This window comes from Ascaphus truei, chromosome 2 (assembly GCF_040206685.1).
Source record: "Ascaphus truei isolate aAscTru1 chromosome 2, aAscTru1.hap1, whole genome shotgun sequence".
In the NCBI taxonomy this organism is placed as follows: Eukaryota; Metazoa; Chordata; class Amphibia; order Anura; family Ascaphidae; genus Ascaphus; species Ascaphus truei.
Window position 1 is genome coordinate 38733097 of NC_134484.1, and position 27035 is coordinate 38760131.

Here is a 27035-nt window from a genome sequence, read left to right on the forward strand (position 1 = left end):
TATAGGTAGGACTCAAGTACACTACCTCAGCTGCCTGTCTGGGTTGGCAATCCCCACACAACATCATGCGGGAGACTCAGGAGCCCTGTTGCCAACAGGTGCACCACCAGACACTACAATGTAATGGGGACTGGTTAGACCACAGGGGCCAATGTGAGATTGGATGGGTCAGGCTAGTCCAGAAAATCCGTTACACTGGTATAGTGAGTCGTGGGCATAGCTGGGGCCTAGGGGAAATCTGCACATACACCTCTTATCTCTATCTTGCTCCAGCTCTGATTGCCTCCTCCTCTTCCAGCCCGCGAACGTCTATCTCCTGTTTCAGTAAACCTAGCCGTGCGATTAGCTCCCTGGCATCACGTGATACACTTGCCCCGGAGCACTATGGGGCTTGTGTCCCAACGCAACCTGTCCCTATGGGCCGCCGCGTGCGCGCTGTACACTGCGCATGCGCAACCATCGATTGGCCACCGCGACTCCTGGCGCTCCTCACGCATGCGCAACCTGGCCCAAGATGGCGGCGCCCTGCAGACCGAGCCACCGTAGCTTCTGGCAAACCTGTCGCCCCCCACACTAACCAATGCAGCAGCGGAGGTAGGGAGGGATGAGGCGCAACCATGGGGGACCGACAGGGGACCTGGTTACATCCTATAAATGGCTATACTATCTGCACTATCAGTTTGCTGTATCTTTCCTCTGAGGTGAATTCCTTGTATAAAGCTTGATGTACAGATGGAAACCAGAGAGGATTCTTAGGCTTGCTGCCTACAGTATGTTTCACAAATACCGTTTTTATTGAGTATACAGTACATTTTGATATTTCCGCTGTTCCCGTGATCTATTCTCTTGCTGAAGAGATCTTTACTTTGCACTTTTTCTATTGCACTGGCTTGTCATTTAATCTGTTTGCGCTCCCCTTTTTCTTATTCCCTTCATATACTTTTGGAAAGAATAGAAAACTTTCTTTCCTATTTGAGTTTTTGAGCTGCAATACCTATTTATTTATGTGCATATATATTATTTATCACATTAATTTGTTTTTTTTTAGTCTGTTCTAGACTATACACTGTATGTTTTTTAAAGATAAACAGTACATTCACTTTAAGACCTCGTTGGTCTCTTTCACATTTTAGAGCACCTTCTTACTTTTTCTTGTTACATTTCTTCACTTAGCATTTCCTCACTTTTATTCTTTATCTTTAAATTGCATACATCTTCAGAAAACAAGTTTGCTGCTATTCATTGTTAAATCATCTTTACAGTGTGTTCTGTGCAGTGACTCTGTCATATTAATCCATGTGAGTCGGGGGGGTGGGGGGGGGCTTTTTGTAAAAAAATAAACGTGAAATAAATGTAAAATTATTAAACTTAGAGGACATGTTTTAAAGTAGAATCCCTGATGTAATACATTGCACAGAGTTACAACAAGCTTGTTAGGTTAAGTCATTGCAATCTGATGGGGTGGTGTAATGCTAAGAGTGTGAAACAGCAAGAAAGGATGAAATGAGATACTGTTCAAACCGATTAGGGATCTCATTCAAAGAGCAGCATGTTCTCCTGTTGGCAGATAAGCTATATGTGCTACTTTTAAAGCATGGTGTGATTGCAACGGGGCTATTTTCAAAGCTGTGTACCTTCGACTTTTTCTCTTCTCTGCCCTTTCTCAATAACTTGTCACATTCTGCTGACTGTCAATGCATCTGGGCCAAAAGTTGTTTCACAGCACATTCAGCAACAGTTCTCATACTCCTCTTTGTGTGAGTCTGTTTCTGTTCCCTGTAAATCCCATACCGATTGGAGTGAGGTCTCTCTGACTGCCAAGGGGTCATTCCATCATATATAAATGGACTTTTACGTTATGTTGTTATATACTTCACAAGCATGTTTATTAGATACTGTAAACGTCTTATTGTTGAAATACCACTCCAGTGAAAGGGAAAGGCAGTGGTCTAATTGCCTTTGATCCATAATGCATTGATGGCAACTGCCAGTGCAAAAATGCACCCATGCAACTCCAAACAAAGTCCATATACCATAATACTATGCTAAAATCAGCACAGCAGTAAACACATTTTGAGCTAGCTACATTACTGTATATCCATTACCAGTGTCAACATGACTCCGGGGGAAAGGTGAATAGCATGAGACTAATGCAATGCAGGTTATGTCATTTGATGTTGATTGGGGGGGGGATTTGAAAGTGACAGTAATTTGACATGACTTACTCATGCCTCCAAGGGAACCCCTCTCCCATTCCCAATAAACACACCATTCAACTTCTTTGGAGGAAAAAAAACGGTGACAGCTTTATGTATAAACAACAACATGAAAAATTTAAAATGTATCCCAACTAAGGACCTTGCCAGATTGCTCCGTTAACATCAATCCAGAGCTTGAGGGATATCCTCAGCTTGTACTCATTAAGTTATTCAGCATCTTAGGCCAAATGGCACGAGCCCCCATACAGAAGGTCACCACCGTTCTGGCGGCCCAAACAGAGAATGGTACCACCTTCCCTAAATTACCATACAGAAGGACACCACAAGTCTGGACACCTAAGCCTGGAATGGTACCGCCTTCCTCAAGTATCCATCTACGAGGTCTGAGACCTCCAGGAGCCGATACTGCCTGTCCCTCCTCCCGTCCCCCCAGAGTAAACATTACTCCGCCACCAACAAGGACAAACTTAAACTGGCCTTGTGAGATGCCAGCAGCCTCATGGCCTTTTCCAGTACGCCCTGTCACGCTAGTGTAACAGTGTTTCCCCCACCCGGTGGGAGATTTGTCCATTACTACGATGTATGGTGCATATACCTGCTGGTAACAGGAGGGCTGAGTCGTCCGCCGATGGTAGTGGGGACACAGGGTCAGGCTTCTGGGGTTCATACCCCACATATCTCTTTAGCAGTGCATCGCCTCCATCTGCCGTAGGCTCCAGGAGCTGAAGGTGACCTCCCACAGTAGAAATTATTACCTCTCCCCCCAGTAAGGTCACGCACCAGGCATGAGGTATATAACAACAAGAACGGTTTATTCACTTTTAACAGCACACTTACACGGCAGGCTTCTGCCCAATGCAGTACTCTCAGCTCTCAATGAATGATGGTCCCTGGACCATCACTACAGGCCAAGAGCACCCACAGCCGTCCTAGCTCTTCCCACCTCCTTAGCAGAGGCAGAGGTATGGTCCACACTCACTCTCCCCCAGAGGGAAGAGCACAAGGGAAGACCCCAATCTTAGGCTCCCAGTTGTGTGACCTGCCTTCCTCAGAGGGGAAGAACACTACTAACTTTAGGGCGGTCCTGCCCTTAAGTACAGCCAGGAGGTGGGCACCCCGTTGTCCCAGCTACAACAGGATGTACCATCCCCTGCTGTCACTCAAGTGCAGTACCAAAGTGGAGGGGGAAAACCCCATAGCAACTACTGGCAACCTGATTGTACCAGGGTTTACTGCCAGTCCAAGGGCAGAATAGTAGCCATCAGGTGACCTGGCAACACTAGAATCTGGATATGATATGTCAGACAGGTGAACCCCATCCTCCCTATACTTTGCGCGCATTAAAGAACCATGCCAGTCGGTTAGGGTGTGCGTGTGCAGGGCGTCAGTGGCCCCTGCACTAGGTCAGAGACCCACTTAGGCCCCAACTCCCCTCAGTTTGTGGTTGCTGCAGGGACTGGCCCATCAGTTAGGGACACGGCCCTTGTAGTACCAGAGAGAGGGACACATCCAGGATGCGGCAGCGAACTGACGATCTGGTGGTCTGGGATCAGACCACCATATTGAGAGATTATCTTCAAAGGTGATACAATCCTCACGGGAGGTCACCTCATGTGGAGGCGGACGTCGTCGTTGACAACAACCGTTGCTGGATCCGTGGATCCTATCTTCAGCTGTCGGCTTTACCGGGTGTCGGAGCACCTGGCAGGTTCTACAAGTGCACTAACTATAAACACATTTGTGGGGGCAGCGCTGTCTCACACATTTGGGCGGGAGTTGGACCACCACCGGGGATGAAGCAGATTGTCCGTTCATGGCTGCCACCACACCAATGTTGTTTGTCCGGAAGATGACTTCCCTGTTGGCAAGCTCAGTCCTTCATAGCTCCACTGCCACCACCCGCGGAAAGAGCTCTAAGAATGTTAAGTTCCCCATAATTCTCTGCTAACCCCACTCCTCCGGCCCTGAAAAACCAACAGCAAATGGAGGATTCATCCTGGGAATTATGAAATCCCCAGAGGCCCAAGACAGATGTCGTGTACCCCGTAAAAGTGTCTCTCCGGTTCTGATAGGGAGAATCCCTAAACAAACCATACCAGGGAAGCGGAGCCGGACCAAGTGGGTGAGGATCCTTTGACCAACACTGAAGATGCACTGCCAACAGCCCAGAAACCATTCTTTAAATACGTTCTGGATAAGCAGGCCAGATACATTGCCCTTCTACAGTGCCAGCTGTTTTAGAAGAGTGAAAGACAGGCTCAACTGCTGACAGCTCTAGAGATGGCAAACACTGAACTTACCACCATGGACATGAAGCAGGAGGAGGCTCAAAGGGAGGCCCTCCATCTTGGTATAGACCTGAAATGCTCTCAAAGTGAGTTTTGAAGTCTCAGTATGGAGTTCGAAGTCTCTCGGGAAGAGATTTCCAGTCTCCATGCGGAGCTGGCAGTCTGAGAAAGAGTTTCACAGTTTCGGTACCGAACGGGAGGTCTTTAGGAAAGAGGTTCAGGCTCTCAGTACAGAGCTGGATGTCTCTCGCCAGGAGATATCGGTGTCATAACAGACTTGGATATCTTCCAGAACGAGGTTCACACTCTGCGCATAGAGCTAGATGCCTCACCCTAGGAGATCAGCAGTCGCCGCACAGAACTGGAGATCTTTAAAAAGGAATTAAACAGTCTCGCAGAGGAGCAGGAAGTCTCTTAAAAGATGTACGCAAGCTTACTACAGATCTTGAAGTGCCGTCAACCTAGAACTAGCTAGAGCCAGGAGACCTGGAGTCTCAACTCAGAAGTGCATAAATGGGGGGAGGATTTCGAGACGGCACTGAGTTTTATAGTGTTTGTGGAAAGAAAGAATACAAACCTGACGGAGGAGGTTTCATATCTGGCTGAGCAAGTCAGTAAAGGAGAAGAGAAGCTTCACGTAGAAGTTAAGGAGAAGCAACAACTCCAATGAGGCAAGTTGTAAGTGCAGATAGCACTTTATCGTGCTCTTTATTGAGAAAGCAAAACCCTGTGCCTCCAATTAGAACTCTCTCAGATCAGACTTAAAGAAAGAAGAGAGGCGTGCTAACACTCTAGAAACACAGCCAAGCTCTCATCCAAGGAAGACTGGAGAAAGATAGGTACCTACGAAAATGGTCCGCGTCAGTCTTCATACAAGCTGCTTACCGAGGAATGATTTGCCAGCTTTATCACCAAAATAAAGCAGCACGCCTTCTCCACTCTATGTGGAGAATGCAACTACAAATGAACAACTATGAACATTTGAAATAATCGTTAATTGCGATCCTGTCAAATGTTAGGAAGTGTCTGCAGCAAAGATGCTACACGAAAATGAGGTTTGCCAACAACAGCTAGGAAGAGGTGTGGTAAAACCGTCAACAAACGTTAGTCTGATTTTGCGAAACAATCTGAGATTCATAAATTCGGTATTCAGATTTTGTCGGTGATTGTTTTTTTTTTTTTTAATGCTGATGAGGTGCAGTTATCTAATATTGGGATTGATCTGTTTAATTTGTCCATGCAGGATGGAATGGGTGTTTTAGAGGTGGAGGCATCTATGCCAATTTCTGGTTTGACATGTCCTAGCTGTGACTGTTCCTTTAGGCTTGCCATGTATTTGTTGGGTACAGATCAGAGGTTTTCAGCAGAGGCAGGCGCCATTTGGGCAGTGTCTGAATTATGGATGCATATCCTTAATCCTAAATGCAATGGGATTTATTACAACTGGGCAGGATCGGCTAGTGATACATTAGGGGATTTCTTGAACCATGGCAAGCCTTATTGTTTACTGTTTATCTGTTTGTGTAGTATTACTAATTACCTTTAGCCTCCATTTTTATGTCTTGACTTAAGTATGATTAATAGGACGTGTTTATTGTGATGCTTATCAACAATGTTAGTAAAGAACCACTGGTCACTCTGAGAGTCATTTCACTGCATTTGAAGGAGGTGAATCGCAGTGTCATCTTGGGGCCTGCTCCTGAAACTGCTATAATGGAATTTCAGCACATTCATTTAGCAGTTATCACGTCCAAAATATTGCAAAGATAGCCTTTAATTTGGATTTGTTTGAGGCTGTGCAATTAACACCCAGAAAGTCACAGTCACACATCTGAATAAGAGAAGGAGAATGAAAGACAGAGATAATATTACGATTGAGCACTTTCACTGGCATTTTTTGTTTTGGTTCTAAACCTTTGTAGCCATGTCCCCTTACCTCCCGGTCTGGGGCATGTGGGGGGAGGATGCTGGGATGCAGGGAGACGCCGGGTGCCGCCGGACTGGCAGGCGGACTCGGCACAGATGCAGGGAGTGTGGCGGTGGGGGCCGGAGTGGCAATCAGGTTGCTGCCGCTCCACGGTGCACCCGACAATGGGGGCTGCCATTTTGAATGCGAGTGCATGCGCACTATAGCTGATGCGTATGCGCAGGACAGACAGAGCTGCGCCGGCCATTACAATTCTCCGCAAAGTAACTACAGTTCCGAGTAGCCTTAGGGGCTGCAGAGCACATGTAGGCACTGAGCCAATAGGGCTGCCTGGATCTCGGCACGAAGGAGAAGATACATTTGGCACGCTGCAGGGACCACGCCAGTCGGAGCAGGGACAGCAAGGGGTAAGGCAGTGTCTGCGTGCAAGTGACTCCCAGACTAGGCCACATTACCCCCTTCAGGTCCCAGCTAGGCCCCTGACCCTGACAGCTTCTGGTGCTATAGGGAAGGCCCCAGATAGGGACGCTGCCCATTAGCCCTGATAGTGACAGGCATTGGTGCTGTGACCGGACAGCCACGTGGTGAACTACCGCCTGCGGTCTGGGACCAGACCCAGGCATATAGACTATCAGAGACTCTATTATAGGGACACACTCAAACAGGAGATCCCTCCAGAAGCGGATGCCTGAGGATCCGAGCGGCGTGAGACCATGTCTCTGATCAGTGGAACCATCAGCCAAGGCGGCCTGGTCTGGAATAGGACCAGGGAAGAATCGCATCTACATGTGCACCAATGGCCATACACACAGTGGGTAGTGCTACTCCACACGAACACTATTTGGGTGGGCCTGGACTCTGTGGGTTCCACCAGGGTGACATTGTGGTGTGGGTATACTTTGTGAGGCCCGTATGGTATTGGGTTACACGGTGCGTACTGCTATAGTACTGAGTTATGTGTTGTCAGTTAAGATAAGTTGTTATACCCCCCGTGTGTGTATATTTATTCTTTACTGTGTGGGTTCCTAGGAAGGGGTTATCCAGCTGCGCTTGGATCCCTCCCCGGTGGAGGCGCTGTCACCTCATAGAACGCGATCACCCCAGGCTCCCTTCAGCGGAGGATCAGGCCTCCTGTATGCCATTAAGGTAACGGCAGCACAGGTAGTTTCCCTAGACACCGGGGGAAAGGAGGCTATACCTTAGTTGTAATGATTTAATTTTAGGGTTTGCTGGAGCTCGATTGGTTTTGGTATTGGATTTTTACAAACTGTATTAAATTATTTAATTATTGGCGGGACATTTTATAAACCTTAAACTTTTTAACAATAGTTTTTCAATATTTTAAATTTGCAAACTCAAACATTCACTCAAACTCAAGTATGCAGCAATTTCAAATACTTTTGTGAGTGGGAACTGCAGACTCTCTCTTTGTTCTTCGTCCCTCTCGAATGTGACCCACAAAACGCCTTTCCCCCTCACAAAAGCACTTCTTGACGTTGCGCGTGCATGCGTTTTGTGCATATAGGTAAACCAATGATGCGCGCAACTAGGAGGCGTGGCCTTGATGTCACAAGGGTAGGCCTCACTGTGATTGGCTCACAGTGTCACGTAGCACGGCAGCCGCTGGAAAAGACACATTTCTTTGTCTTTCCACACAGCTGCCGCGCCAACGATGTCTGCCGTGCGCGTCGGCAGTGGATACACTGTGATAGGGAGACCGGTATCTTTCATTGCCGCGCCTGCGCTTAGTATAATCTAAGCCTTAGGCTGGGTCCATGGTGAGCGCGTTCGCGATCGTGCGCATGTGCATGAAGTCACCCGCGTTTTAGCTGCAGCGATTTGTGGTCTGGGTAGACGCGACTGTGAGGCGTCGGCGAGCGTGTCAGGGGGTGTGACCGTGATGTCACAGAGCTGGTTCGCCCTCATTGGGCGAACCGCTCACGTGACCTGGTTGTCGCGCTGCAGAATCAAATGTATCTGATTCTTCGTGCGTTGCGCGCCCCATCGCACTTCTGCACCTGCTCACATGCGCAATCTATGGCCGCTTTCATTGCCTTAAGGCATTGTGATCGCACCGCACGCGCACTCCTCTGCGCGGTCTCGCCGACCGTGGACTCGGCCTTACTGTTCAGATACAGAAGATAACATTTCTCACAATTTACTCTGTAACAAAAACTAACAAAATAATTCAATGATGCACAACAAAAAAAATGTTTGTTGTGCTTTTGCAAGAGGGCACTCCTCTGTACAACATGTGGAGGCACCTGAGAAACCTGGGAAATATGCAAATTAAACAATTGGAGTGTACTTTTTCATTTTCAAATTAGCTCATTTCCCAGGTATTTCAGGTATCTCCACATGTTTTATAGAGGGGTGTCCCTCTTGCAAAGCACTATTTCAGCATCTGGAATTTCCTCTTACAAGAACTTAGAAAAATCTGACTGAGTCTTCATTATTTTCATCACTTAAGAAGGGCAAACTTTGCATGCTTTTGGACCTTGTGTAAAAGTTTTATTCATCTCTACAGACTATTCTTTATTATGCCATGTTGACAAAATGTTTGTAAGCAAAGGTAATCATAATTTTTTTTTATTATATTGATATTATGCTATTATTGTATACAGCTTACTATAATTAATATAAGCTAAACTAATTCTAAATGGTGATAGCAGACACCAGAGTTTGAATAATTAACTTAAAAAAACATAGGACTCTCAAACCGCCACGATCTAGATAAGATTAGGAGAGTAGTCGACCTATCGCTAACTCTACAAAACCCCATCGATGCTTCTACTCTTCGACGTGGTGAAGGCCTTTGATAGGGTTGACTGGCTCTATCTGTTCATGACGTTGGAGGCCTATGGGTTTGTTCGAGCCCTCCATAGATCCCCTTCTGCCATTATCAAAAACGTTGGCTTTGCCTCAGTGTCCTTGAATATCAAGAATGATACCAAACAGGACTGCTCCCTGTTGGCACTCCTCTTTGCACTGGTTACATATTAGTCACCATCACAAAACCCTTATTAACACTACCCAACCTTTACAATACCTTAAGCAAATTTTGTCCGGTTTTAATCTCAACAGCAACAAAGCAGGGGCTCTAAACATCAACCTACGCCCTGACAGTGCAAAATGCATAACAATAAATGTTGAATTCAAATGGCAAAAGGTATTAAGATACTGTAACTTCCAACTACAGTATAACTCCTTATATCATGACAACTACCCGTACTTATATAAAAAACTGAAAGAGGACCTTGAATCCTGGTCCAAGGACCATTTTTTTTTTCAGTCAAGATGACACTATTGCCAAAGATCTCTTTAGATTATTGCTGGTCCCCATGATGGAGGGCGATCTAAAGTCTTGACAATAAAGAATCCAGGCATTCATATAGGCAGGTAAAGTCAGTCATCAAATGTTATCACCTCCCAAGTTTTCATTACCATCCCACCCCTCTTTTGCTTTTTGTACTCCCTCCTAAAAAAAAACATTAGTAAACATTTTCAAAGTAAAAACACCAGACAACCTTTGTGATCCTATCGTCAAAGTTTTATTTGCATGTATTTTTTTACATTGTTTTTTTGTATTTAATTTTATTGCAAGTGATATGGTTAAACAAAATGTTTACCTTAGTTTGCTAGCTAGTGGGGGATTTTGCACTAAAATAAACACAGCATACTGTAGTGGGGTGATCTGTTTTTTTGTGTTTCACATTAGTGTTTATATTTATTGTGAGACAGTATGTACTGTACACCATGAAGAAATGTCTCTGACCATTATAAGAACTCATGCCTACATTTTTTATCCTGCCCACCCACAGGCAGATTATGTGGACACCCTAGCACTGTAGCAACATGGTCTGAGCACATATCCCTGTAATCATACCTCACTGATAGAGAAACAGACAGCATGAAGTAATGCGCAGTGGAGAAATTGCTGGCATTGATGAAATGCAAACTGTAGTCAAAGCAAAATAATAAGCAACATGTTCCACAGAGAATGAAAGAAGTAACAGACTGGCTAAGTACATTATCTTGTTCATCTAGTTTACATTCCATTTAAGGTAAATAAGGTGCACATTTGATTTCCCACTTTGTTTAATCTCTATATGTATTGAATCTTAGATACCATATGCATGTCACGCATCCCATGCTTTTGACTATATTATTGTTTGGTTTCCATTTTTCTCTCTGCAGTGGAGGAAATACAGAGGACACAGTATAAAATTGGTGGTGTAGGTACCAGCTGAATCCTACCTTCACGTGGTTGCTGTAAGGATTCTGCTCGATCCGTGCTGGGTTTTCACTGCGGTCCAGGTTTTCTGTCTCTCCTGCCCTTTCTGCTGTGGCCATTTTGGATACTGTCAGTCTGCTTTATAAGGCTGCAGTTCCTGGTGGGAGTCGCCGAGCAAAGTTCTGTTTGCTGCAGCTCTGTTTGATCATCGCTGTCACGCATTACCCTTTCGCCTGTTTGGAATCCCTGTTGCTGACCCCGGAACGTGACCCCGACCTCGCTGCCTTCCGCCTGCCCTGACCTTTGCCTGTCATCTGGACTTTGCACCACTGCCATCAGCCTTGACCTCCTGCCTGTTTACCGACTATGAATACTCTTACAGGACTCTGTCCCTGGGCTCTAGTTTGTTATTCTGCATTCCTACCTCAGCCCTGCGGATCCGCCTCCTGATTCGAGACGAGCACCGTCACAGTTGCAGGCTTAACATGTTTTGGTCAAAAGATTGAACTAAATAACCCTTACTTACGATGAAAAAAAACATATAGAAATGAATCAAATCGGAGGCGGAGCCTGGGAGCGGTGGTGCATGGATGCTTGATAACTGAGCTCCAGCCCGTCGGTGCAAACATTTAACTAAATACCGGCATTTTTTGCACGAAAATTTACAAAAAAGACAACCTCAGGTATCCGGACAGCAGGGGTTGCCGCTTACCACAAGAAGGGGCAAAAGAGTCACCTCAGTAGCAAGCTACTTTCACAAAACCCCTCGCAAGTCCCCTGCAGCAATGGCAACGGGCGGGAAAGGCAAGGAGAGTGAGAACAGAGACAGACTTCCCCCCCAGTCTCCCAACAACGACGCTAGAGAGCCTGACACAGACACAGAATTGGGGACTAGCAGACCCCCCTCCGGAGTTGGGGACCAGGAATGGGTCAGAGTTAAGGACATCAAAGAACTTTGTGGGGAGATGAGAAAATGTTTCAAGTCAGCACTCTGGGCCCTGCGCAAAGACCTGGACGCCCTGGGAGAGCGGACAAACACCCTGGAGATAAAATCTGATGAAAATGTAACAGCCCTGCAGCAAACCAACGCTGAGGTAGCCACTCTGCCAGCCCAGGTGAGAGAAATGGGGGACAAATTGGAAGATTCAGACAACAGGGATAGGAGAAATAACCTCCACATCAGAGGGGTACCAGAGACTGTAACAGACCCTGGAGACTTCATCGTGCACTGGGTAGAACACCTACTACCAGAGAGATCTGACACAGACAGACATCTGGATAAATGTCATAGAGCTCTCCGCTCCCGCCCGCAACCCGGAGACCCCCCCATGGATATTATTGTTAGATTCCATTATTTCAGGACAAAAGAATCCATATCCCAAAAGACCAGAAACCAAAAACACACTGAATTCGATGAGGTCCGGTTCCAAGTCTTCCAGGACTTAGCCCCAGCTACGCTTGCAAGGAGGAGGAATCATTGGCCAGTCACTAAAACACTACGTGATAACAATCTCAAATATCGCTGGTTGTCCCCCTTTGCGCTGCTAGTTATAAAAAATGGCGCTCCACATACCCTGCGCAGACCAGAGGATGGGGAGACATTCCTTCGTAGGCTGGGCTTGGGACACACATCGGGGCCCTTGCAGACCCCCCACTCCCCCACAAGGGAGGAGGCTCCATCGACCTCATGGAGTAGAGCTGGAGCTGCATCTGCCCCTCCATCACTAAAGATTGAGCCGCTCTGGACAAGCCCTCTACAGTATACTACTGACCAGATGAAGCACCTCGGAGTAATGGCGCCCCTCTGGACTCACCTTCTGACTCACCCAGAAGTGCTGCCCCTTTGGATCCTGTTGCTGTGAAGATGATCCTGTCCAGAGGTCTGATGCTGACAGCTTCGGAGCCCCCGACGACCCGTCACAGTTTTTGGATCAGCGGCCATCTTCCCTCCTTCTTCCCCCCAGGCTGAGCGGGAACCTCCAAGTAAAGGCACAGATCCTCTGGGCACGCCTCCGTTCGGCTATTTGGCAGCCGACAGGATGGCGGCCTCTCCTCCTCTCCCGTGTCCCTCCCCTTCCGGGTCCCTCCACTTCCGGGTCCCTCCCCCTCGCTTCCTGCATCTTGCGAGGTTGCGGGCTGGGCCGGGGGCTCGGGGGGGCGGGGGTTCAGGGGGTGGGCAGTGGGGGGTTGGGCTCGGGGGGGCCCACATCCAGAGGAAACGGTGCCCACTACAAGGCCATGGAGGCACATCGGAACTGTGTCCAAACATCACAATAGTTCTAAATAAAGAAAGTTACTGGTGGACGGGGGGGAGGGGGGATGCATAAGAAGTGTATATCCTGAAACTAAAATGATCTATCAGAAGGGGGGGGGGGATGGTGCGGACAGGATAGCAAATACAGATGTAGGCTCTGAGGCCCTCCCCATGGGATACCTATGCTATACGAAAGACCCGCCCCATCCCCCCTCCCTTGAGCATCCCCCCTCCCTTGAGCATGCCCTCTCCCTTGAGCATACCATATATAGGACAGGCATAGATGCACAGCCAGGAGGATTAATAGGGAATTAGCGATAAACGGGATCTGAAGGGAGTTACAGGGGTGATGATGCCAAAGGGGGTTAGGATTAGCCATAATTAGAGATAAGGTTATGAGGGGTGCGGAGGCTTAACATAGAGTTAGGGGTATGGTCATTCCAGAGTTAAAGAGGAGGTTCCGAGCTAGGTTTTTTCAATCACCCCTACATATTTAATCCTACCTTGTTGAATTCATTCTCACTTTGTCGTTTGAGTGAGGTGTTTGTAAATATTCTACTTTTAAGTTATCTACAAAAGTTATTAATGGATGTACTGCCAGTACAAGTTAACATAAATATTGTTTAGAGATACGCTGACGGGGACTACCCCCGCTGTAGGCGTCTCCAACTTCGACCCAATCCCCTGAGGTGGGCCGTGTTCAAGTCCCTAGGAGGCTGGTCCCTCGGGACACAGATCCATCCAACGTTGCGGATGATCTGTTGAGCCATACCTATGGGCATAAGGTCCCCACTCGGGCTGCCCCAAGTGGGTTCCTGCTAAACATGTATATATTTACCAACAGCATTACACTGTTGAAACTGACAATGCTGTTCTTATTTTTTTGTATGTTACTTGTTTCCCCGTCCTCCCCCACCCTCACGTGTCACCCCCCCTCGCCCACCCCCCCCTCCTTTCCCTACCTCCGCGGAGAGAGGAGCCACCATCATGGATCCACTTGGAGCCTCTATCACCACATCACCAGTCAATCCAACATGGCGATCCTGGCCCCAGGAACAGGGTAAGAACCTGGTGAACAATCCGCATTCCACACCTGTTATCATTAGATGGCCCTTAACATTATTTCACATAACGTAAAAGGTCTCAATAGCCCCATCAAACGCAAATTGGCATTTACAGAATATAAGAGAAGAGGCGCTGATATATTGATGCTCCAAGAGACTCACTTTAGTGATAAGAGCAGCCCCCGCTATATGGATAAACAATACTCTCAGTTCTACCTCTCCTCGGCCCTCGAAAAAAAGAAGGGAATAGCTATACTTTTCCACAATAAGATCCCCTTTACTGCTAAAATAGTAAAAAAGGACAAAGAAGGTTGCTACATTATCCTGGCAGGCTTCATACATGAGCAACCTATCACCTTAGCGGCCATATATGCTCCCTGCGAGAAAGATGCACAATTTTTACACCTTCTTCCAAACCCTACACACATGGGCACATGGTCATATAATCGTAGCAGGGGATTTCAAAATAGCCCTTCAGCCACCATTAGATAGAATACATACAAATATATATATAGACAAAAAACAACAGTGCAGATATAAACAATATGTTGAATATGGTTAAAATAATTAAAAAACCACACTCTCAGCCAATCAATCAATAAACGGTATATACCCTTACAATCTACTAACCCTACAGACTTGCAGCCAAGTTAGGTCTGCGGCTCCACAACGCCGCTGGGAATGTATAGCAAAGAATGACCTAGGCGCACATGTGCAGGGGAAGAGAAAAGAAAAAAAAGAGGAAAAAATCATAGGGCAGTATATCAATACAAACAGATTAGAAATCGGTAAGATATGCACTTACACTAATAAAATCAATAAAGGCCTTTAATCCACTTTGGGACTCTCGAACTCAGCTCCTGTAGTTCGTCTGTTTCTTGGCTCCTGGATCTTGGGAAGGGCTTATCCTGAAGGCTCCTTGCAGCAGTCACGTTGAGTCTGTTTTAGCAGACTATACCTTGATGTGGATCTCGTATAAGGGGATGGGTAGGGAATAAAAGGAGAAACATATGTGTAAAACCTTTTAATAAAACATCTAAGGGTAAAAAACAATGGTATTTAACTCACATTCTATGAGTTAAAAACGGGCAGTAGAGAGTGTTTTTGCGAGTCTCTCACACTCTTGGTATAGAACGCCATCTTCCAGACCTCCTCACACCGGCAAGTGCTTCCGCATCAGGTGATCCGGTCTTGTACGGCTCTCGCGAGATTTCCCTCTGTGTAATTCACTGCCAATGCTCCGTTCGGCTCACACTGGAAAAACAGTCTCTCGGCGTCACTCTCCTTGCTCCAATCACGCTGGCCCTACGCGTTTCTCCACTCGGGCTTCGTCAGGGGCTGCTATTAGCTATTAGCAGCCCCTTACGAAGCCCGAGTGGAGAAACGCGTAGGGCCAGCGTGATTGGAGCAGGGAGAGTGACGCCGAGAGACTGTTTTTCCAGTGTGAGCCGAACGGAGCATTGGCAGTGAATTACACAGAGGGAAATCTCGCGAGAGCCGTACAAGACCGGATCACCTGATGCGGAAGCACTTGCCAGTGTGAGGAGGTCTGGAAGACGGCGTTCTATACCACGAGTGTGAGAGACTCGCAAAAACACTCTCTACTGCCCGTTTTTAACTCATAGAATGTGAGTTAAAAACCATTGTTTTTTACCCTTAGATGTTTTATTAAAAGGTTTTACACATATGTTTCTCCTTTTATTCCCTACCCATCCCCTTATACGAGATCCACATCAAGGTATAGTCTGCTAAAACAGACTCAACGTGACTGCTGCAAGGAGCCTTCAGGATAAGCCCTTCCCAAGATCCAGGAGCCAAGAAACAGACGAACTACAGGAGCTGAGTTTGAGAGTCCCAAAGTGGATTAAAGGCCTTTATTGATCTTATTAGTGTAAGTGCATATCTTACCGATTTCTAAGCTGTTTGTATTGATATACTGCCCTATGATTTTTTCCTCTTTTTTTTCTTTTCTCTTCCCCTGCACATGTGCGCCTAGGTCATTCTTTGCTACAAATATATATATATATCATACACATTTTAAGTTATGGTGGGTGAAAAAAGGCATCAAGAAAACTCCACCGTATAGCATATAGCACTTAAAAAGATCACTTGTGGGCACATTCACATGTCTTAGACAGGTCTTCAACCCTGCCTTTCACCATTATCACCTAGCATACAGTGCTTCTACTGCAGCAAAGGATTCTGGGAAATTACATGCAAATGAGCATACCGTGTCACCTTTTGCCTGAAATCCATTTTGAAATCCATAAAATTGATTTCAGGCAAAGGGTGTCACTCATTTTCAAGAAGGGTGCCTGTTCCCCGAGAGGGGAGGGGGTAGGGGGGTTGAAAAAAATACCTGTCCTCCAAGGGAGGATGGGGGAGCATTGAGTTTCACATGTAGATTCAGCTCCGAGGACACCCTGCTCCCACATACAATTTTTTGGGGGGTATTTACTCTTTTTTTTGTTGTAAAACATGTCTTCTTTGGAGCTCAATCTTACTTTATTCTGCTCTGGAGACCCCCTGCTTCTCATCTGCAGTATTAAAAAAAAATACATCAATTAATTTAAAACACTGTAACAAATAAAAAAAGTCAACCAAACAACACGCTGCAATACTGATCTCAGTCTTCCCTTTTCAATCAAGCATTCACTCGTCAGGCTCTGCAGCTGCATGAAGTATGGGAATGCCCCAGGCCGTGGTTGTCTGGCTAGTCCTCCCTCCATGTGTCCCCACCTGAACTGGGTGTGAAGTTTCCTCTGCCTGTGCAATAATTATGTAACACAAGTTTGCAATATAATGAAAGCAGCAACATATTCAATATCCTATCTGTGTTTTGTTTTTTGTAATGAATCAGTTGTGTAGTATTAGATTTTTTTTATTCAAGTGCCATTTTGAATGGGTTTTAATGTACTGTACTGAGCGTCCTTCGGATGCTATAGCAGACTCCTGTATGGCCTTCCTGCCTCTCACCTGTCTCCCCTAGAATCTATCCTAAATGCTGCTGCCAGAATCCCTCTACAATTTCCGAAATCTGTCTCAGCGTCTCCCCTGATGAAATCCCTCTCCTGGCTTCCTATCAAATCCCGTATCACACACTCAATTCTTCTCCTCACTTTTAAAGCTTTACACTCTTCTGCTCCTCCTTACATCTCAGTCCTAATTTCGCGCTATACACCATCCCGATTCTTGCGTTCTGCTCAAGGATGTCTTCTCTCTACCCCTTCTGTATCTAAAGCCCTCTCCTGCCTTAAACCTTTCTAACTGACTGCCCCACACCTCTGGCATGCCCTTCCTCTCAATATCTTATTAGCACCCTCTCTCCACCTTTAAGACCCACCTCAAAACACACCTGCTTAAGGAAGCATATGAGTAGCTCCATGGCTGATAATTTATACCTCATACATAAACCTTGCAGACGCACTTACCAGAATGCCCTCCTACTGTCTCTGTACGTTCTTCCTACCAACCAATTAGATTGTAAGCTCTTCGGGAGCAGGGACTCCTTTTCCTAAATGTTACTTTTATGTCTGAAGCACTTCTCTCTTTTATGAGTTATTTATATTATTTGTTATTTATATGATTGTCATGTGTATTACTGCTGTGAAGCGCTACAGATGCAGCCACCAGTATCCAATCACTTGCCTGGGTAAAAACGAAGGTATCTCACAGTAAATGCCTCAACATGCCTCAACATTTCTCTGAGATTCCTATTGGCCCATCGGATTAACACAGCAGGGGTCCCTGCAGTCCCATTCAGTTTGATTCAGTTTGAAAGGGACTGCAAGGACCCCCCGCTGTGTTAATCCGATGGGCCATTAGGAATCTCACAGAAATGTTGAGGCATTTACTATGAGATCGCCCCAGATTTTCCAAGGCAAGTGATTGGATACTGGTGGCTGCATCTGTATGTACATTAATGGCGCTATATAAATAGAGACATACATACATACATACATACATACATACATATACTCCGGCACACTTATTTTTTAGCCCATCAGTGCAAGAGTTCTGGCAACAAATTATCACAAACAGGAAAGTGTTGCAGTGTTCCCAGCAGGAGACTGGGGCTGAGTTGATAGCTGGAACAATATACAATGTTACTCTTAGTAACATAAGGTTATATTGTTGCTCTTGCATTCCAGTGACTGAAGAATTGAAGGTGGCCATTAGTTGAACCCAGGGAGCAGGAAATTCGCTGATCGATCACAGGAGAACAGATGGATCGTTAATTTAGGTAACTATTTTGCATTAAAGGTAAAAAAATGTGGAGCCAGGAATGCAGCTTGAATACATGCATTGCACAGAGCCATTATAACTATGTCTGCCCTCTGCACGTGGATTAAGTGATTAGTAACATGTCTGAATACAATTTAGAGTACTGGCCCATTTACATTATATTCCCTTTACCTGTATTTTCTTACAAAAATTGCAAATCTGAATAAACAATTAACACCCCATTAGTAGTAGATGTTGAATTTTAGGATTAAACTAAACAAACCAGCCCTTGGAGAGATCCTTATATAAAGAAACTGGGAGCACATTATTCAGCACATACTGTAGCCTTCCCTTTACTTGGTAGTGGTGAATTACAAGAGAATAATACATTATAATACAAGAGAATACAATACATTTTTTCATGACAATTACAACTGAAGCTTTCTAAAAAAAATGCCTGTACAATGAATTATTACTATTACATTCCTATTCACATCCCGTTTCTTTCAATAACCACCGATAACACATTTTGGATATGGTTTATGTAGGCGTTGCAAGTTTCTACACTTAGACATTAATTCCAGTATTTTTTATCCCCTTTGCTAGTTCATCTTTGTTAACAGGCTTCATGTACTTGTGCAGATGATGTTTTAATGCATGCCACATCAATTTAATAGGGCTCAAATCAGGTGATCTATAAGTATGGAGAACAATACAGTATGGTTATTTCCATGAAAACTACAAACACACACACAACAGCACATGCAGTACAGTTTTCTAAATGCTATACTACTGTCCAATACAGTAACTAACTTGGCCCTGATGGAGTTGTTCTGAGGCAGTTGATTCCACTGTTCTTAATGAATGTTGCAGATGCACTGTTTTTGGTCATTATCTTGAAAGAACCGATGATCAGAAGGGAAGTATAATATTTTGAAATGTAAGGTGCTGCCTCATACAGTATAATGACCTACTTGAAGTAGGTTATATCCATGAAACATGGCAATACAATAAAAATGGTGCACTGTTACAGTAGTTTGAGGATCGCGTGCAGTCTCCGCCCCTCTGATGTCAGCATCGGGTGCAGGCTCCGCCCCCAGGTTTGATTAAAACCTTGCTGCAGCTGATGCCTCATCAGTGCCTGCTGTGCAGACTCTGTCCAAACAACAAATCAGGGCTCTGATTGTAGTATCAGCTTCTGCCATGCAGCCGCTTAGCTATTGGCTGTTCATCCTTTATAAGCTCAGTGTTTGCCTCTGCAAATTGGCTGAGCATAACAGTTTGTTACTTGTCACGTTGTGCTGTTCATAAGCACTCTGTTGTACTTTGTCCTGCCTTGCTTTGCTGTGCCTTGTTTTCCCTTGCAGTTCACCTGAACCTTGACCACGGACCTTTACCAACTACCCTCCAGTCTCCTATCCTCAACCTCAGCTTGAATATCTACTACTCTACTTTCTACTACCCTCGACCTCAGCTAAGTGTCCTCTACAACCCTCCAGTCTCCTACCCTCGACAATGGTGAGTATAACTACTACCCTACTTCTAATTAACCCTGACCCGGCTACACAACAATGAACCTTCACACCGGATGTGGCCTCTCGGCTTCTGGTCAGTGTTTACTAATCCCCATCTCGGCATCGCGGTCCTGTCCTGTTTGTGGCGAGCACTCATTACAAGTAGATGGGAAAGGTACAGGGTCATATTAAGATATAGTTACTGTTCACAACACTGAAACCAAAGTGGACTTACCTTCAAATTTAACTATTGGTCATGGACCAAACCTGTGCCATGAACCTTTCACAGTTGCTTTGGTGTGGTTTCAGTGATAAATGTTTTTTCCCGGTATGCCACCGTTGCAAATTGTTCCAGGGCGACAGATGTTTCATCAGAAAATATGATATCCTCAAACTTTTCTCCACTGTCAATCCATGCACGTGCTTCGTCAGTTTGTAGGTTTGTTAACATTTCTTATCATTGGTGTGTTTCTCAGCAGTCAAATAAAGACAAATTTAATTAAATTAAAAAGCACCTTTTTATTAGATCACACAGAAAAAACATACTGTAGGTAGGGGAAAAACAACCCAATTAATATATGTCAATATTTGTAACACATCATGATGCATATGTTACTCTTTTGTGTAACCAGAAATTCCGCCCTGAATATATATGCAGAAGAGCCATGTAAACATGTGTTAAGAAAAGTGCACAGTATCATCAGTATGCACATTAGTAACACAATAGAAACAGTTTTGCAAAATGTATCACTATATTGTGATGAGAAACCAGTAAAAAAAAAATGTGAAACAGTCTAGAAATGTTAGTAACAATTTTAAGATCAGGCATAAGGATGAGATAAAAGAACATCATTTTACAAACACCTCAGCAACTCAAGAGGGAAAACATTTTTGAGCCCTATTTGGCTTTTCTTTTGGTCCATTCCCAGATAGAAAAATATCCTGTGATAATTCCCTTCAACCTGCTCTTAGTATAAAGAAGCCAAAATGCCACTTGCTGTGTTATGTCTCAAAACACAGAGGCAGAGGGATGTCATGAGAAGAACATATTAAGAGATACTGCAGCAAGTGTTATGCAGGTTTCTTTATACTAACAGATACACTAACAATGGGAACATGTTGCAGGGAATTATCACAGGCTATTTTTCTATCTGGCCAGAATGAGAGCAGATATGGCTCAAAAATGTTTTCCCCCACCCCGCCCCCCATGTGGCTGAGGCATTTGTAATATTATGTTCTTTTATCTCATCCTTTCGCCTGATGTTAAAATTGTTACAAAAATGTTTTGACTGTTTACACATTTTTGGACTGTTTGGAGTACTCAGATAAACATACTGTTCTCTCGTCTTCATATGTTGATAGTTTTTGCCAGACTGTTTCCATTGTGCTTATACGGTAGTGCTGCTATAGTATGGTGCCTCCTGTTCACATTTCTTACAATTGTTTTATATGTTTCTGTGTATGTGACTCTCCTGCATATATATTCAGGGCACGATTACTGATTACACAAAATAGTAACGTATGCATCATGATGTGTTACAAACACTGACTTGATGGAATTTATTTCCATACCTATGTTTTTTCTATATCCTCTAATAAGAATGTGACATTTTTCAACCTAATGCAGTTTTGTGTCATTATTTGAATGCTGGGAAATACACCCATATACTGTAGTACTATCTGCTGCATTCAATCTGAACCCCTTCAGTGTACATCTGTGTCGCCTCAAAGGCAGATGCCTGATGATGTTCCCCAAGAGATGCTACCCTCTGCACAGAACCAGCGTGCTAAGGGTTAACACTTGCTGTACTAAGTGGAACGTCAACCCCACCCACTGGAATGTTAATGAGCCAAGAGGCAAAGGACTTTGAATTCACAGCTGCATTGAATCTCAACCCCTTCAGTCTACATCTGCGTCACCCCAAAGGCAGATAGCCGATGCCGCAGCTGAAGGGCAGCCAAAGGGTATGAGCCTTTTCTGCCGTTCACTGATGTTTGGTGATGTTAAAGCTTCTCTGTTTCAATCTGAAACTCACCTGCCCTTTTTTTCCTTGTACCCACATTTTCCAACTCTATCTGTCCATAAAATGTCTGTGAATTGACTATATAACCTCTGTTCTTGTAATGTAACCATGTATTGTTAAAACTCTGTGCACAGAACCTACTTGAAAACGAGATGTAACTCTCAATGTATTACTTCCTAGTATTGTGTGTAGTGCTGTCTGAACCAAACAAATGATAGTGGGCCTCATGCAGTAAGCGACGATTATGTGAAATCGGCAAGCTTATCGATTAGTCATGTTATTGGCGTTTTTCCCTCTCCGTATGCAGTAAGTGCCGAATACATTCAAAATCAACCAGAAAACAAATCCGCCCACTCTCACGATGATGAGCCGATCACACACAGGTGTATCGGCGTGCGTGGCGGGGTGCTGTTAGGTTGCACAATCACAAATCTTGCTGAATCAGGCGAAACAAGCATGTTTTTGATTGCGCGCCATATTTAAAGGCAACGTGTACTGCTAATCATTCTCTGTGTTGTTGGGAGTGAGAGAGAGAGAGACGCACAGAGCTGGACGATTGAACATTTGCATATTGACTGAGAGACTTGTTGTGTATTGGGTGAGCTTTGTCCTTTGTTGTTTTGTTTACATCTTTGTCTTGTTTTATATGTGGAAGTGTTTCGTGTGATTGGCTGTACATTTATTGTCTGTTTTTTGTGAGTGCTGGAAGTATGCCCGCAAAGCGTGGGAAGAGTGATGCTGGTGGGAGTGGGAGTGCTACTCGTGGGAGTACGCGTCGGAGTGAACGTTCTGTTCAGGGGAGTGATGTTGCTGGTGCACCGAGTGGTGTTGCTGGGAGTGGGAGTGCTGTTGTTGGGAGTGGGAGTGCTGGTGCTGCGAGTGGTGTTGCTGGGAGTGGGAGTGCTGTTGTTGGGAGTGGGAGTGCTGTTGTTGGGAGTGGGAGTGCTGTTGCTGTGAGTGGGAGTGCTGGTGCTGGGAGTGGGAGTGCTGTTGCTGTGAGTGGGAGTGCTGGTGCTGGGAGTGCTGGTGCTAGGAGTGTGAGTGCTGGTGCTAGGAGTGTGAGTGCTGGTGCTAGGAGTGTGAGTGCTGGTGCTAGGAGTGGGAGTGCTGGTGCTGGGAGTGCTGCTGGTGGCGCAGTTGCTGATGGGGTGTCTGGTGGTGGCGTGCTTGCTGGTGGCCAGCTTTTGGAGGCTCTTCCATTGGAAGAAGGAGAGTCCAGTCAGCACCAGCCAAGCTCTGACCCTAAACCTGCTCGGAAAAAACGTGTGGAGAAGCCACGTAATCCTCGCTTCAATGACCAGGAAAATAGGGCTCTTGTCACTGGCATTCTGGAGCACTATGACAGTCTCTATGGACATTTAGTAGGTAAGTGTAACTTTACATTTATTATTCAAATACATGTGATCCTAGGTCATCTGAGTTTTGTTCATATGCAAATATGGGTACACAATATCTTTCTATGTTCATTAGTGTGGAAACACAGCTTTTTATCATGCCTTACAAGGACAAATAAACACAGCCGGTCAATTTGCCAGAACTGCATACAATATGAATGCAACCTTGCTTACATGTATAGGTTTAGTAGTGAATGCTCATGTGCTGCACATATTACACATAAAACAGCATGTTTGATATCTCTTGGAACAGCTAGCAGTGTAGGAAACTGGTGCTTATATTATTATTCATTTACCTCATATCTTTTATATGTTTTTCAAGGGCGGACAAGTGCAGCAAGCAAAAAAGAAATGTGGGACACAATAGTCATTGGTGTCAATGCCTGTGGGAATAGTGTCAGGGACAAGTATCATTGTCGGAAAAGATTTGATGATATTAGGTCCAAATTGAAAAAGAAAATACAAGACCAACGCGTGCATGCTACTGGCACTGGAGGTGGGCCCACACCACAACGTCTCATATTGACTCCATTGGAGGAGCTGCTTCGGCCAAAATTACTTACCGTCGTCGTGGAAGGCTTGGCTGGTGACCGTGACATTGGAATTTATCCGTCACAATTTCCAGCAGGTGATAAATATTACTGTACTAGGCGTGTCGTTGCTTACACTTATTTTGCATATTTACACTGCTTTTTATACTGTCTTCACAATATAAGCATACCTGCATCTATATATGTATATGTCTGATTCTGTATATATATATCTCAAAATAGACATATATGTAGTAGTCCTACTAAAAGCAGTAACTAATATAGCACGTGCCATTGCGTGCTCATTTACATGTGAATTCCCAAAATGCATAGCTGCAGTGGAAGCAATTGATGGTGGGCGAAGATGGGGAACAACAGGGTAGTACACGTGTAACACATGTTCGTGAGAAATTATTAGTAGCTACAGGTACAGAACAGAAATATGTATCATATTATTGTGTATTTTATTGATTTTACTCCGACAAACATGACATTACTGCCTATTTTAAGCATGCATCAAAGAAATTGCATGTAACGGCCTACAAACATCACTGGCACTAACACATCTATAGTTGCTTATGAAAAGGTCCATTTTTGCTTTATGTCATATACAGACAGCATAATGAGGCACACGTATCATATGTTATGTCATTGTTTTCATAACTTAAACACTGCAGATGACTACTTAGCTCATCTACCATTGTGTTAAATCAGCTGCAATTAATATCTCATCACAGCATACACTTCAACAGAGGGGGTGGGGTTCAGCACACACACTAATTACAGCCTCATTTCACGGTCAACTTAGTTCACACCATTTGCACCTGTTTCAAGTCATTGAAAGGTGTGGCTGATTAGGCTTTTTGGGGAAGGGAATACCTTTCTTACAACCTGAATAGCACAACTGAAGTTAATCACACTCATTTGAAAGCTTAACTCTAGCTACTAAATGCCCCAACAACTCATTACTTATCAAAGCGTACGTCACACATTAGTTCACTCATATCTATAGTTGAACTACTATGAAAGACACATTATCACACACTGCATGTGTTGTCTTGTTGAGTCACAGCCACATTCAGGTGTGCCACATCTTCGATTAATGTACCACACATATCCTCTACCAAAAACAACACTTTTTGCAATATGACCACCTTCATGATAACCATTGTGAATGGTCATCTCATGATAGTTATGTACATTATGATACTGATATCACTACACAACATATGATTTTTATGTACTCATTTAATCTATTTATCCTCACGCATTACTGCAGAAACATAGTATGTTGTATGTTAGGGAACTCAAAAATTCTAAGTACACAGGCATGTACAGTGTTATTACAACTATTTATGTTCACTTTCACACACATTTTCGGTTAAGGAACTGATGTTGTTAGTTAATCATAAATACAGAACATACAATAAGTGTTTGTTCAATATTTACACATGTAAATGTAAAACTTATGTTATTGTTATATATAGTTGCCCCTGGAGGACATGTGTCACCTGAGATGGAACAAGTGTCTTCACCTGGGTCAGCCAGCTCAACACTACTAGAAGGTGAGTGTATCATTTGCTGCCCATATAATATGTGCTCTTCTATATGTTATGTTGTCATGTGCATTATTTGTTTTGCACATCTTCTTTAAATAGGATTACTTAGTGTCAGTGAAAATTAAGTGTAAGGCAACATGTATTGTGTTAGTGATGTTAATTATCATGTAGGACTTCTGAGTTTAGAGCAACTTTTCATTCATTCATATTTCATACTGAGTCCAAACATTATTCGTAAGTCAAGGTAGTTTTTAATGAGGTTATAAAACGTATGCTAACATGTTAGGTGTTACTTAGGACACAGTACAATTACATAGTAACACAGCATACATTAACATGCCATTTAATAATGTGTACATTTCTTTTTAGAACATCATGGTGATGAGGATGATGAGTATGATGAGGATGACGCCACAGAAGAGACTGAAATACAATCATGTGACCATGAAGAGGTGCCAATAGAAACTGTTGTACCGCCAAATCGTCCATCAACTTCCACATACGATGCAATTGTAGCTTCAGAGGGAAAAATAGTGGACGCAGAAAATCGTCGCCATTCAGACATGATGACAGTGCTGGAAAGGATGATTGGACTGCAGGAAGAAACAGTATCACAATTGGCACATCTCCACAGAGTCTTCATTGAAGTGCCTAAACAGTTGCAAAAAATCAACACCTCATTCGAAGCATTAGTTGTTCAGCAAACACAAGCTAATTACTGGAGAATGACTAATGTACCACAATTCAACACCTCCCAGCCAGGATCTGTTCATGCAGGTCAGTTTTCACCACATTCATCTGATATTCATTCACCAGGCCCAAATGTTACCGGTCAAGTAGCAGACATTGCTGTGCAGGTTCCTGATGACATCCTACCGCTGCCATCTGTACAAATTCAGCAGCAGACACCTACAAAGGAGGCGACAAAAACAAAACAAGACACACATGAAACAGACCAACCATCACTTGTGCAGTGTCTACCAACTTGCTCACATGTGTCACTGGGCACAAGCCCTGTCCGTGAACAGTCACTACCCAAAAGCCCTGTAGGTGAGTCGCTGCCCAAAAGCCCTGTAGGTGAATCGCTGCCCAAAAGCCCTGTAGGTGAATCGCTGCCCAAAAGCCCTGTAGGTGAATCACTGCCCAAAAGCCCTGTAGGTGAATCACTGCCCAAAAGCCCTGTAGGTGAGTCACTGGCCAAAAGCCCTGTAGGTGAGTCACTGGCCACAAGCCCCGTAGGTGAACAGTCACTGGCCACAAGCCCTGCCCGTGAAGTGCCAGAGGCCACTCAAAGTGGCTCTGTTGTGCCTAAAGTTGGTGGCAAAAGAAAAAGGAAAATTCAAGAGACAACAAGCAGGCCTGTTACTCGCTCGCAAAAGGAACAAAAAAAATAAATGTTATAATTCAGAAAATATGTCTTTGGCCTTGTTTTGTTGACTTCAGATTATCTAATTACTATTGTATGTATGCTGAAGACTGTGTTGTTTCCAAACTTTCAACTATGTTCTTGTACACGTGAAGTTTTGGAAATGTTAACACTCATAATTAATTGTGTTATAAATATTTATGTTGTAATCGTCTGTTCAGTAATGGTCCACCAGGAGCCAGTTGCTAAGTTTAGAGAAGCTGCCATTGACTTTGCAGCAAAACATTGCATTTGGGTGTGTTAATTGATGTAAGAATTGCATATGCATATTAGTCACATGCAATTATTAAAACACCTAAGTAAGTGCAAACATCTTTCTTGTACGTGTACAGCAGGATTATGTGTAAATTATTACTTACCTTTGCCTTGCTTGGCCAT

General features: G+C 44.4%; 1 protein-coding gene across 1 annotated transcript; it reads left to right on the forward strand.

Moving 5' to 3' along the window:
• The first annotated feature begins 11453 nt into the window (after nt 1-11453).
• Nucleotides 11454-26625, forward strand: LOC142488090 (uncharacterized). Its single transcript, XM_075588464.1, has 7 exons — nt 11454-11783; nt 12499-12651; nt 14029-14296; nt 19578-19728; nt 20034-20155; nt 25160-25237; nt 25601-26625. Exons 1-7 carry the CDS (start codon nt 11454-11456, stop codon nt 26623-26625), a joined length of 2127 nt encoding a protein of 708 aa, XP_075444579.1.
• The last annotated feature ends 410 nt before the right edge of the window (nt 26626-27035 follow it).

Coding starts and splice junctions, on each gene's coding strand:
- LOC142488090 (XM_075588464.1), top strand. CDS start 11,454: ATGGCAACGGGCGGGAAAGGCAAGGAGAGTGAGAACAGAGACAGACTT. Junction 11,784..12,498: donor TAGCCACTCTGCCAGCCCAG/GTGAGAGAAATG, acceptor TGACTCACCCAG/AAGTGCTGCCCCTTTGGATC. Junction 20,156..25,159: donor TCCATGCACGTGCTTCGTCA/GTTTGTAGGTTT, acceptor TGTTATATATAG/TTGCCCCTGGAGGACATGTG.